Genomic DNA, 12,216 nt, shown 5'->3' on the forward strand with positions numbered 1-12,216 from the left:
GGCACAGTAGGAGTGCTCAGTCTTTATTGTCACTAGAAGGGCCACAGGGCCACAGTCGTGACGATATGGCTTAGAGCTTTATTCCATACAGCTTGGGTTCAGCGCTGACACCTTTACCCAGAAGGACTCATTCTGCAACTATTGGTGACCATCTGTGAGGTGGCTGGCACTGCGCTAGGCACGGGGGAGAGTTATGTTGCATGATAAGAAGCAAAGATTCAGCAGCTGTGGGAAATACACTTCTTATGGCCCAAGAAAAATTGAAAGAGAGCCCTCAGGCATCCTCCAACTGCTGAGTTCTCTCTGCTCACATTTCCAAAGCCCTTTTTGCAGATGCCTCCCGAGTGATGGCGTGCATGTTGCAAGGTAGGCAATGGGCTTTGTTGATTTGTTTTTGAGAGGGTCTTTGAACGAGGTCTTTCAAAGACACGATATGAACCTTTGACCTGAGAGCTTAGAATACACATCAGCTGCCTGTGGTCACATCAGCCCCCAGAAGCAAACTGCTAAGTCAGATGTTTTGGCCTCAGCTTCGGAAGGTTCTCTGTGTGTTTAGTAACGCTCCACTCCACCATCCTCAAAGAAATGCTGGGCTTGTGTTTATTTTGCCTCCCTTCTCCTGTGTGTCAGGACTAACTTTTATGTTGCTGAGGTGTCATTTTGCAAAGAAAAAGAAACGTGTCTGAACCAAGTGTGTATTTACTTTGTTTTAGAGACCTAGTGTATTTGCATGAAATATCAGGAAAGCTGATGGACGATTAATTGGGCTTTTTACAAATACGCTGATGCTTGGCGCCATGGAGATATAAGAGCTGGGAAGTGGAGTAACTGCTGTGGTTTTTGTTTACCTTATGGGGCCCCCATAGGTGTTAAACCCTTAAAGACCCCGGTAACAAATGGGGCATCTTGTCTTGAGAATGGCTGCTTGACCATCACGACTGGAATACCCTGTCTGTTTCATTTATCTGTGGTTAGAACAAAAGGAGGCAATCTCAGTTATAATAAATGTCTTCTAGAAAAGCACACTTCTGCATAAATATTTTAAATTTTGATGTTTCATGTTTTAAAATAGTCTATAAAATACACCCACAGAGATGCTTATAGTAAAGCTCAGTTTTCCCCGTTGCAAATAAACTAGATGTCAACTTGTGCCACCCACTGAAAATATTTAAACGTCACATAATTAGTAACATATTAGATGTCTCTGCTTTTAGCCTGAAAATGATCAGAGCCCTCTCGAAGACTCTTGTCCCACCACTTCAGTTTGCTGAGTAGCAGGACTGTGATGGGATATTGAGTAGCATGTGTTTAGTCTTTTTAAAAAATCTTTTGGCTACTTTCTACCACTTTGGTTTATTCTCTTCTTTCTATGGCATTTTCTTCTTCCCTGCAGATTCCATTCTTTCCACATAAAATTCTGTACATTTAGAGTCCCCTGTTTGATTTCTGGTGTTCTCAAAAAGAAAAGGAATAGAAAACGCTTCACAAATCCAGTAAATAAATAATATACTAATAGCAAGGACCTTTATGAAATGTCTGCATGAAAACCGATGCACCACAAACTGCCATCTCTACACACCCCAGACTTCCCAGTGTGATGATTTAGATCCTTTTCTACTTAGGCGGATGGTGCCATTTTTGCCGAATTCAGCATGTTCATTGAACAGTTTCTTGGAGCCAAAAGCCAGCTCCACTGCATTTCTGCTTGGTAAGGTTTGGTGGCCTTGGCGTGGGGTAGGGGTTGTTGATTCACCGGCCTCTGAGCTGATGATAAATCTAGAAGCTGGGCAGCAGGACTAGACTGCCTTCATAGAACCTCTGCGGGGAATCGGCGGCCCCAACACTGCGAGAAATCTATGAAAAAGAGGCTCAGCAAACTCATGTGAAGAAAGGCTCCAGAAGAATTAGGGGTCGAGAGGACGCGGTGAGACTCCGTGTGAGTGGGCGTCACTGAGAACTTTGAACGCTAGATACAGAACTCGCCAACCAAAAATGTGCTTCTGCTTCTCGAGATGCCTGTGGATTGTTTTTTTCTTTTATTCTAAATATCTGAATCTTGTATCATGAGCATCTATTGAGATGATATATTAATAATTCTCCATAATATTGTGACAGAGCCTGTCTGTTGTAATGCACGGCATCACTCTATTGCGTTTTGTGTGCATTTATACAATTCTACATCTGGATACTTTTCCAAAGATAATAGTATTTTCATTTTAATCCTGCCTTCCTTCAGTAGAAAATAAAGCCCTGGGAGAGGGTTCCCAAAGGTAGCTTTGGCACATCTTTTGTGGAGAGTTGTCCTGGGATCGTTTAACTCAAGTTACACATGAAAATTCCAACACCAGGAAAACCTTCCACCTAAGAGGTGGAGAAAATTAAGAGTCTTGGAGTTTTTTAGTACAGCCATAGTTCTTTTCACCTGACCCGCAGCCCCAAAGACTATGGTGTGCTCTGTGGACAGAGTACGACAATCTGGTGTCAATAACCAATTCCTGTATAACATCTTATTGTTTTTTATGGTTTTTTAAGGAATAAAATGGGTTATGTATATAATACATGATATTTAAGTTGGGGTGTGATCATAGTTGGTATCCTGACTTACACATTATATATATTTTAATTTTTTAGAAAAACGATTTCTATGTATTATCCCTCAACTAAAATAGCTCAGTCTCCAACTAGAATGTATATTAGTCAAGGCATCTTTTTAAGAGACATTATTTTCATGCTCACAGGATGGAAAGGGAAATAAAAAAGGAGTCTGGAAATAGGTGCATTTAATTCTCCCCAATTTAAATCAAAGTGGTACATCTTTAAGGCAATAACGATATTCCTTCTTCCCCTCTTCATGAACGCTTCCCTCAATGAATTTCTTTAATGTTGATGATGGTTAGTGCAGTTTGAGGGAATCTGTATTTAGTCAGAAAATGCTTCAATAGAATGACCTACCAGATGGGGCCCGTAACAATGCACAGAGGCATCAAACCACCACAGACATGTGGTGCTTAGAATAATAAAAAGACTATAAAATTAGATTAGTTGAGTCTAATTTGGAATTGGTATATTCCCCATGCACCCTTGCCGCTCTTGGGCAGATAAAGCCTTGAGATTTAGCACTGTGTCAGAGCAGAAGACTGCAACTTCCAGTAAAAGGGAGACGAGGGAACGGGAGAGAGGAAAAAAGCATTCTGGGAGGTCGCGGAGGGCAGAGCAGTGACCTCCAATGATTTACAGGCCTTTAGCTTAATGAAATTGTTTCAGTGACATGACGGTAAGAGCTCGTAATGGATTGGATGCCCTAATGTAATGAAATTACTCCCTTCTGCCTAAAAAAAAAAAAAAAAAAAAAAAAAAAAAAAGCGCAATTAATATTTACTGAGACCTGACAGCCTTTTGGTGCGCTCGTCTGTGTAGTTCTCTCAGACAGTCAGAGAGGAGAGACGGAGCAGCGTGGCAGACAGGCTGGCTCTGCACGAGCTCCTGGCAGGGACCAGCAGCGCCTGCAAGGGGGTGGAGGGACAGGCGCTCGGGTGGCCTGGGCCGCCGGCCCCTCACGCTGCCCCCGCTCAGCCTTCATGCTCTCCCCTGCTTTTCCACAGGCAATTGGACAACAACCACATCAGCTGCATTGAAGATGGAGCCTTCCGAGCGCTGCGCGATTTGGAGATCCTGTGAGTTGATTTTGCGATCGCTGCCTTGTGTGTGCGTGCATATGTGTGTATGTGTGTGTGTCCCTGTGGGGAGGAGAGAGGGGGAGAATATGTGCAGGAGGGTCTGTGTGGATGCATTTCTGGTCTTTTGCTGCAGTGCTATTAAAATTGGGAACCAGGAGATCCCTCCGGCTCACCTTGGTCAAAGTGTTTGCAGGCAGCCAAGTGTGATTTCTTACCTCCCACAAACTGGGGTTCCTGCTAATTAAGTCTCAATCGAGTCTTTCTCCTTCTCCCCCAGTGCTCCCGCAGTATTTGTTGCTGGGAGAAACAGATGGGCTGGAGCAGACCCCCCCCAGAGCCTGCCACAGCATCAGGGACAGTGTGTTTGAGTGCGGGCACACTGGGAAACAGGGTCCGGGGTTGGGGCCAGAGAGAGAGAGGTTAGTGCCAGGAGGACAGCTGGAATTACCTGAATCAGAAAGGGACCTTGGTCCAGGGCAGGGGAACGCCACACAGCCTGGGAAAGCCCAGTCATTGCTATTGCTCCTGGGATCTCATCTCAGGCTTCAGTTGAAACTTTAAACAGTGACCGTGACCTTAAAGGGGCCGGGGGTGGTAGGGGTGGGGGTGGGCAATGGGGGGAGATGAGAGGAGGCAGCCCCTTCCCCATAATCCCACCCTTTGCACCTTGTCTAGAAAGAATGTGTAGTTGCCTTTCTGAGCTCTGGATTTTCAAATGAGTCTAACTAAGAAAACCCGAGTCCCAGGAGGAGAGTCAGCTAGGAGTCATCTTGGGGTCATTCAAACTAAAGTTGAATTGTGTAAGAAAACATTTTGGTTATTCTCACCAAAGCTACACTTCTAGCTGTCCCTGATTCAGAGAAGCCCAGAGAGGAAGGCAGTACAGCACAGAAGAACTTGTGTCACTTCTGTCAGGAGACGTGTGGTCGAGTCCGGATTCTGCCACTGATTAGTCGTGTGACCTTGGGCAAGTCTCTTCGGCTCTGGGAGCCTCAGTTTCCTCATTCGCAAAATGAAAGGGTTGGTTGCTCTGTCTTGGGAGTGACTGCCCCTTTCCAAATTCTGTAGCTGCTTGGTTCTAAAAATAATTCCCATGGTACGATTCTAGCCAGTGACTGATAGCAGAGTGGGGTTTCTCGAGCATCCTCCTAAAAATAAGAAATTACACAGTCGCAGGTTTCCTATCTCTGATTCCAGAAGAATCAATGAATGCCAGATAAATAAGTGAATGAGTATTTTAAAGCATTCCTTTGTATGTGAAAGAATGAGTGAAAGGTCTTCCCTCCGCCTTCCTCTTCACCTGGCCCCGCAGACACTAGCAACGGGTTGGAGAGAGCCTCGCCACGTTGTTTGAGAGGAAGGTGATTCCAAGAGGAATCACGGGAAATAAAAGGGGATGCTGATGCTGCAAGCTGCTTGAAATCGGATGAAAGCTGAGAATTCCCAGTCCCGAAAAGACAGGACCCACAGTCAGGGAGGTCAGATTGTCATTTCTGAAATAGATTGTCTCTCCTCACCCAAACTCTGACCCTGGAACCGGCAACAAATGCCTGTCTGTGAGGGAGAGGATGCCAGCCCAAATTTAGTAACCTAGGACTCCTCTTATCAGGAGGCTGGGGCTGAGAAGGGTAGGCAGGATTTTCCCTGCTTGCAAAATAGCATTTGTAGGAAGGGCTGCTCAGAGCCCATCACCTTTTTCTTCCCTTGACAGGATGAGAAAGGTGAGAAAATTCCTTGGGAAGAGACCAGGAAATGGAAGTCACCAGCTGCCACAAAACAGCTGTGACAACCTGACAGCCCTCATGTTCATTTTCTGTGCTAGGAATGGTGTTGTCTCTCCTCACCAGGAAGGCAGTCTGAGGGAGAAGAGAGGGTTTTACAGTCAGACACATCTAGGTGGGGCTTGGGTCAAGTGTCTTAATCTCTCTATCTCCTCAACTTTTAAAAACAGTGTATGTACCTCATAGGAAGGGCTCTCATAAGTGCCATCCCTTCTACTTTCCTAACTTTTGCCCCTATACACCCTCACCCCCATCAAGCCCTTGCCCAGGACAGATTTGGACAGATACCAAATCTACTCAGATACCAAAAAAAAAAAAAAAAAAGATATCCAGATGCACCAGGTGTCTCCAAGTTGAAGCTTTAAAAACCTGTGACTGAAAGAAAAAAAGCAAAGTTCTCATTCCCTATCATTGCAAAGAGCCCATAGGATCTGATTAGTTTATCTTCTCAATTCCAAACAAAGCCAGATCAATAGCTTTGTTTTAAAGACACTCTCATTTGGCTTCACATGGCTAAGTACTTGAAATTAATCATAATCAGTTATTCCGTGGGTTTTTAATTTCCAGCAGAGGCACACGGCTTTGAAACCATCCATCTTAATGGTGAGCCATTCTGAAATTGGCTGGAGCTGACATCTCCATTTAAAGAACCTCCCCTCCCCACCCCTAGGACCTTCCAAATCTCATCCACACATTGACATTTTATAATGCTTCTCTGTAATCACAATTTAGGCACCATAAAGAATCCTGGCAATGAAATAATAAATAGGAACTCAGTGACAGTATCACACATTAGCTTGATACGTTTCTGAGGGAAAGAGGAGAGTTCAAAACATCCTATGCCCAGAAAGAGCATTTTAACATATCTAAAGCTTAAACGTCTGCAAATTAAGAAGATAAATTATAATGTTTCGGGTGTGTTTTCTCTGACGTTAGGCAGCGTGAAGTAGAAATCAAGGAAAGACACATTAGTTGTCCCAGAAAGCTCTCAAATTAACTTAAGGAAAGTTGATGGATGTCAACTGCAAATAGAAGAGTATTTCACATGCCATAACCCTGTTATTCCGTCCCTCCTGTGGATGGAAACGCCATAAAACTTCTTTCCATCGAGGCTGACGATGGTTTTACCAGTTACATTGAATGAGAACGTCGGAGGTGAGCCTGAGAGGTAGCCACTGACTATGAGGAGAAATGAACTGGTGCAAGGTTGGGAAAGACTGAAATCTGCCCATTTCAACCTCATTTCTGACTCATTCCCAATGGGGGATGCCCAGCACAGAGTATGGTGGACAGGGAAAGGAGCCATCCCCTCCCCTTTCCAGGAAGTAAGAAGAAAAGGATAGCCTGGGCGGTGAAACTTCTCATGGCCTTCCGTGCCACTACGGGGGAGGAATAATGAGGAAAATGAAAATAGCTAGCAGTTACTCAAGCCCAGTGATACCACCAGTGCTTTTACATGCGCTAGCTCTTGCCATCCTCACAGTCTCTCAATAGAGCTCCTGTTACCATCACCCTGCTTTTATCAAAAAAGTAGCCCATCTCCGAGAAGCCAAGTAACTGCTTACCTAATTAGCTGCAGAGCCTGTGTGCTAACCATTTTACAAAGCTGCCTTTTGGATGCATGTTGCCAAGGCTGTCATGGTGATTGGCTGCCCTGAAGTACGGCGGGTGTGGGCTGCGGGGTGGTGTGAACTGGCCTCCAAGAACTGATGGAGGCAAACTAGCAATGACTCACAATCCCGCTGGGGAGAACGTTGGAGCCTTTCACAGGTTTGTGAAATTGGCCCTGTCATTCCCTTCACCCAGTTAACAGGTGCCCACAAAGTTGAAGGTAAATCAAACCTGCAGGAGTAAGGAACTCATCCTGCTTTTTCACTGATATACTTGTCGTCCCAGAGATGATTTATTCCCTCTTGTGGCCATTGCCATAGACTTCGGCACTCCACAGTTTGGGGGCTCTGCTTTCCAGACCTGTCTCCCCCACTAAAAAAAATACAGCCTCAGCTTTGTGGCATTTAAGGTTCTTAACTGAGGGACTGAGCCTCTGTGAGTCAGACCCTCTGCTGTTACTCAAATCATTGCCCTTTAATCTCCACCTGTTCTGTGCTTTTGGCAGTTTGCACACACTAGGTTTTCTCCAGGTAAGTCATGCTTATACTGCAGTTGAATATGCCAGGACTGCATTCCTGGCTCTGTGGGGTCAGGACGCGCTGTGCTGGTGCTCTGAGCCCTGGGTTTCTAGCCCATACCAGCCAGGCTGAGGATGGCCAGGCATTTCACCAGTTATCGTGGCACCTCCCTGCCCAACGTGCCATCGTGGGTCAGAAAAAAAAAAATGCTCAACTCTAATGAAAATTTTAAAAAGTAAGAACAAATTAAACAAAAATGAGAAAACCTCATTAATAACATATGTCATGAATTGTTTTTCAATAGTATTATAGGAGAATAAAAAGTCCTTTTGGATATTGTATCCTGACAGAAGGTAGCAAGTCAGAAGTTCAATAAATACGTTGTCAAAAATGCCGGACCACAGACAACAGAAACACATCCTGAAGATGCTCTCATCTCCCGGTGATTGGTCTGCCCTTGAGAAATCACTGGTGCCAGCTAAATGGCATGGAGATCCCAACAGGTCCGTAGATAACCAGCGTGTGCTGTTTGGAAGCCCTCACTCCCACTTATGACACTTGCCAATTTTGGAAATTCATTGACATTATTATAGGCTGGCGCTGGTGGGATCTTAGGTGTCTCCAGGATGACCGCTCATTGTCCAGATTAAGACACAGAGAGCAGGCACTGGAGAGAGGCCCAAGCAGCCTAGCAGTCTGCACCCTGAGCACCTGTCTTGGCTCACCCTAGGCCTGGCCCTAGGCTGGGAGACTTGCCTGAGGTCAGCAGCGAGTCCGCGGTAACAGGGGAACTTAGAATCTGGGACTCCTGACCCATGTTTCTGTCCACACTGGGCACCTCCATGCAATCAGATTGTTCAGAAGGGATCCCCTGGTAAGATTGGGGATCCCAAGCACAGTTCATCCTTTCAAAACCCGCCGTTTAGTTTTGGGTGTTATTTAGGAAATTGGGGTAGGGCACACATTTGTCCATGACAGAATCAAGGAATGATCCAGCTTTTAGCTCTCTTTAAACCAGAGGCTACAAACTAGGCCACAGATCATATTGCTCCCATAGACGAGATTTTTCTTTTGTCCTGCGTAATGTCTTTTAAAAATTGAGATGAGCGTTTCACATTTGAAAATTGAGATATCTTACATAAAAGTCCAGATTTCCAGCTTCTCCAGAAAAACCAGAAGCGCTGGCAACTGTGGGGGGCATTTCCACACTGCAGTCAGCTGTGGCTGGGGAGCACCTGTCCTCCTTGGATGGGGCATGTAGACCGCATTCTGCCACTGATCCGTACCCATTTACATTAACTGCCAGCCCACATGACCCCTGTGCTGACCCATCCAAGAAGCAAAGACACGCTGTGTGGCCAGCACAGTGCTGGGCGCTGGGTACAGTAAAGCTTGAAGTGAGCAGGTGCTTGGTGGTCTGAGCTCCATAGGCCAGAGCTCACCAGTGTGGTGGAGTTGGGCACACAGAGAGAGCTTAGTGACGTGGAGTCCAGGACACCCGAACCTAAGCAAGGACACCCCAGAGGCAGTCACGAATCCCTCGCATCTTAGCTTCTGAGAAGCTCTTCTCAAGGGTTAAACTAGTCTCCAAATTGCGTTTGAGGTTACGGCAGTTGTCATTGGTTTTATGCCTATGAGGGTGAAAAATAAGAGGTGACTCTAGCTGTTCATCACAAGAGCCACCCCACCTGCCCTGGTTCTTGTTCCCCAGGCTCCTGGATCAATTGGTGTACTGAGGCCACCGAGCCCATGTTTAGAGAGGAGAGATTCAAGAATTAAAGCAATAGCAGAACTAACCAGACTTTTAGGGTAGTTCTAATTCAGTCATATCCTGGTGGGTTCAATGTGGCCTAACGCAGAACCACACAGGTAGACGCAGAAGAGTGAATGGGGAAAAGGTCCTTTTCTAGTACAAGAGGAAGGCAGTGGAAACAAATTGACAGCAGTCCTGAAACCTAGGTCAGGGTGTGCTCACTCTCCTAGAGCGGGGTTGGTGTCCTGGTACAGGGTATTAGGATGTTCAAGCACAATGTTGCCCACTTCAGAGAACCCAGAGTTTAATGCAAGTCACAGTGTGTTGGCCACTTCAGCTGAGCTTCCTCTGGATGCAGAGCCAGAGGATTAATGAATAATAATAATGATGTAGCAATAATATATAGTACCATGGTACAACAATTACTACTATGATTATATTATTCTTGTTAGAGCCTCCAAGTTTGAGCATCTATTTTTGAGAGTCTACTTCTATTTTTGAGCATCTTCAGGTACCGTGACAAGTCAGTAGAATGAGGCATCTCAATTAAATCTTCACTACAACTTTATGAGGCACATCCTAGGAATTGCCTCATTTCACCAGTCAGGAAACTGATCCTTAGAAAAGTTGACTAACTTGCCCAGAGTCACAGTGGCAAGTACAAAGGCAAGTACTCATTCCAAACTCAGATCCAGTTCTGCCTGATATCTGAGCCCCTGCCCTTAACAAAAATTAAAATTAAAAGCATCTACCAGAACACACATACATAGAAACAATTATATGCACTACTGAGATTATTTTCTATAGTGAATGCCCAGAATAATTCAGAAACCATAGTTATTGAAACACTGACCCACGGGGTGCTTAGGTCTAAATTTATGACCTCAGCTTTATCAGCATCAGATCCAGGTCCACAAAACTGCCCCAGACATGAAGGTATGGAGCCATAGTTGAGCTTTGGAGGGGTTAGAGTCCTCTCATAGAACCAGCTTCCAGCTCATCTTTACCAGACTAGGTGGTTTGGGGTTCCTTTCCTTATTGAAAAATGGAAACTGTAATACCCACCCCTGAGAATAGCTGTGTGGGTTAAGAGAGATATCGCTGGTGTGTGCCTAGCAAATAGGCTCCCAATCAAGACGCTCATAATAAGTAAAGTTGGTAAATACTTCTGTACTGTTTCTCTGCTTTATATCCACACCTCACTCATGCCTGGCACTTACTCGGTGGCCAGTTAAAGTATGTGGAACCAAATCGAGTTGAAATTAATTAACTGAGTTGAAGCCCACACCACCAGTCTCTAGAGTCCCTGTTATGACTTGTCTCTGAACAGAACAAGATGTGGTTGTACTAGAATCATTTTAAATGTTGAACAGCATAGTATTTTACTGAACCAGTCCACTTTTCACATTACCTTTGATTTTGCATTTCTCTGGCTAAATGGTGATCTTTCTTTCTCATTTTAATAAGGAACAAAATCGGAGCTACAGTGAAAATTGGTGTGTTACAACAGAGACCAGACTCATTTTTTTTATTTATAAAATGTTTCACCTGGGTTTCTCTGGGAGCTACAAACATTTTATCAGGGTGTTTAGTCATGACATAGTTTTGAACATAGAACTGTCATTGCTTAATGAAAGTCTTAAAATATCTCCAGATATTTTTCTTTTGGTACTGTACTGTAAATTGTGATATGCTCATGCAATCAGGATTGAAATTGCACTTTGTAGAAAGCGTCTTTAACTTCCTTTCAGTCCCCAGAATACTAGGAAAGCAACTGGGTTTTCTATAAATGTTCTTGTGCCACTCAACACACACCTCCTTCTTAGTCATCCAGACTCCAAGTTCCATGACAGTCGTGCTCTTCAAGTGACTAGCTTGGTTTTGAGAACCCCAGCTTAAGGAAAAAGTAAGCATTACTTTGAAATCTAAATATTTTTTTTCCATTTAAATAAGTAGCACTTCCACCTTTAAAATACCTAGAATCTGGGGGAAACTTGTGATTTCTAGTTGATTTCACTTTCCTGTTAACCAAAAGCTAGTTCCATCTCTGAAGTTGAAAGTGTATTGGTGTACATTCCTGGGTTAAGAGGATTTGGAGAAGATAATTGAATTGTTTTTGATCAGCAAAGGGTCTTGAATCAATAAACCACCTGTTAGCTTCTCCCGTGAGTAGCACTTAAGTGGAGTCGGCAAGTCTTGGTGGTCTTGCTGTCCCCAGGGGCCACAGATTCCAGCTGCCGGGTCTCTGCACTGGAATTCAGACTTGACAAACTTGGTTTGGGAGCAATCTTTTGAAATGCTTTGTCCCACCTAGAACAAACTGGAAAAATAGTTCTGCATGTTTAAAGAAAGATTCCAAAGAGTATTCCTTCAGGAGGGTGGGGGAAATGCAGCCACATGCCTACGGTGGTCAGTTCACTCCCAAGACCAGGCTTCTGTGCTAATTTGCAAAGGTGCCCCTGCCTGATGGTCAACCTCTGCCCTTTCACCATCCCCTCAGCTCCCAGCAGGGGCTTTGGTGACCAGTATTTGAGCATGTTTAGTGAATATCTTGCCTCTAGATCAGCGCTCATCCCATGATACTCATGGACCTCCAAGCCAGGGAGCCTTGTCCCTCTTGAGCAGCCAAACCTGCCTGCCACGGCTGCTGCTATTCCCACCAGGGATGCCCAAGACTGGACAGCTCAGCTTACCTGTGGCCGAGAGTCTGCTTTTCTGTAGACCTGAGTCTTGAAAGTCAAGATCCTAGGAGCTCTCACAGGAATTTGGCCCTCTCCTACTCATTGGCTTAATGGAAGGAAGGATGATGTGGAGAAGGTGATGGAGACACAAGGCTGGGAAGAATTGGACCTACTGTTCCCTGAGCTTTCATTTCC

The 12,216-nt window shown here is 44.9% G+C and overlaps 1 protein-coding gene across 3 annotated transcripts in view; it reads left to right on the forward strand.

Moving 5' to 3' along the window:
* The window catches only part of LOC105480842 (slit guidance ligand 3), a 639,820-nt gene that overhangs the window by 452,366 nt on the left and 175,238 nt on the right, over positions 1–12,216 (forward strand). For all 3 annotated transcript variants that reach the window (XM_011740022.3, XM_011740023.2, XM_011740025.3), the window contains one exon: positions 3,603–3,674. In XM_011740022.3, the coding sequence (XP_011738324.1) occupies positions 3,603–3,674 (72 nt within the window). The remainder of the gene's footprint in view (positions 1–3,602; positions 3,675–12,216) is intronic.

This window comes from Macaca nemestrina, chromosome 6 (genome assembly GCF_043159975.1).
Source record: "Macaca nemestrina isolate mMacNem1 chromosome 6, mMacNem.hap1, whole genome shotgun sequence".
NCBI lineage: Eukaryota > Metazoa > Chordata > Mammalia > Primates > Cercopithecidae > Macaca > Macaca nemestrina.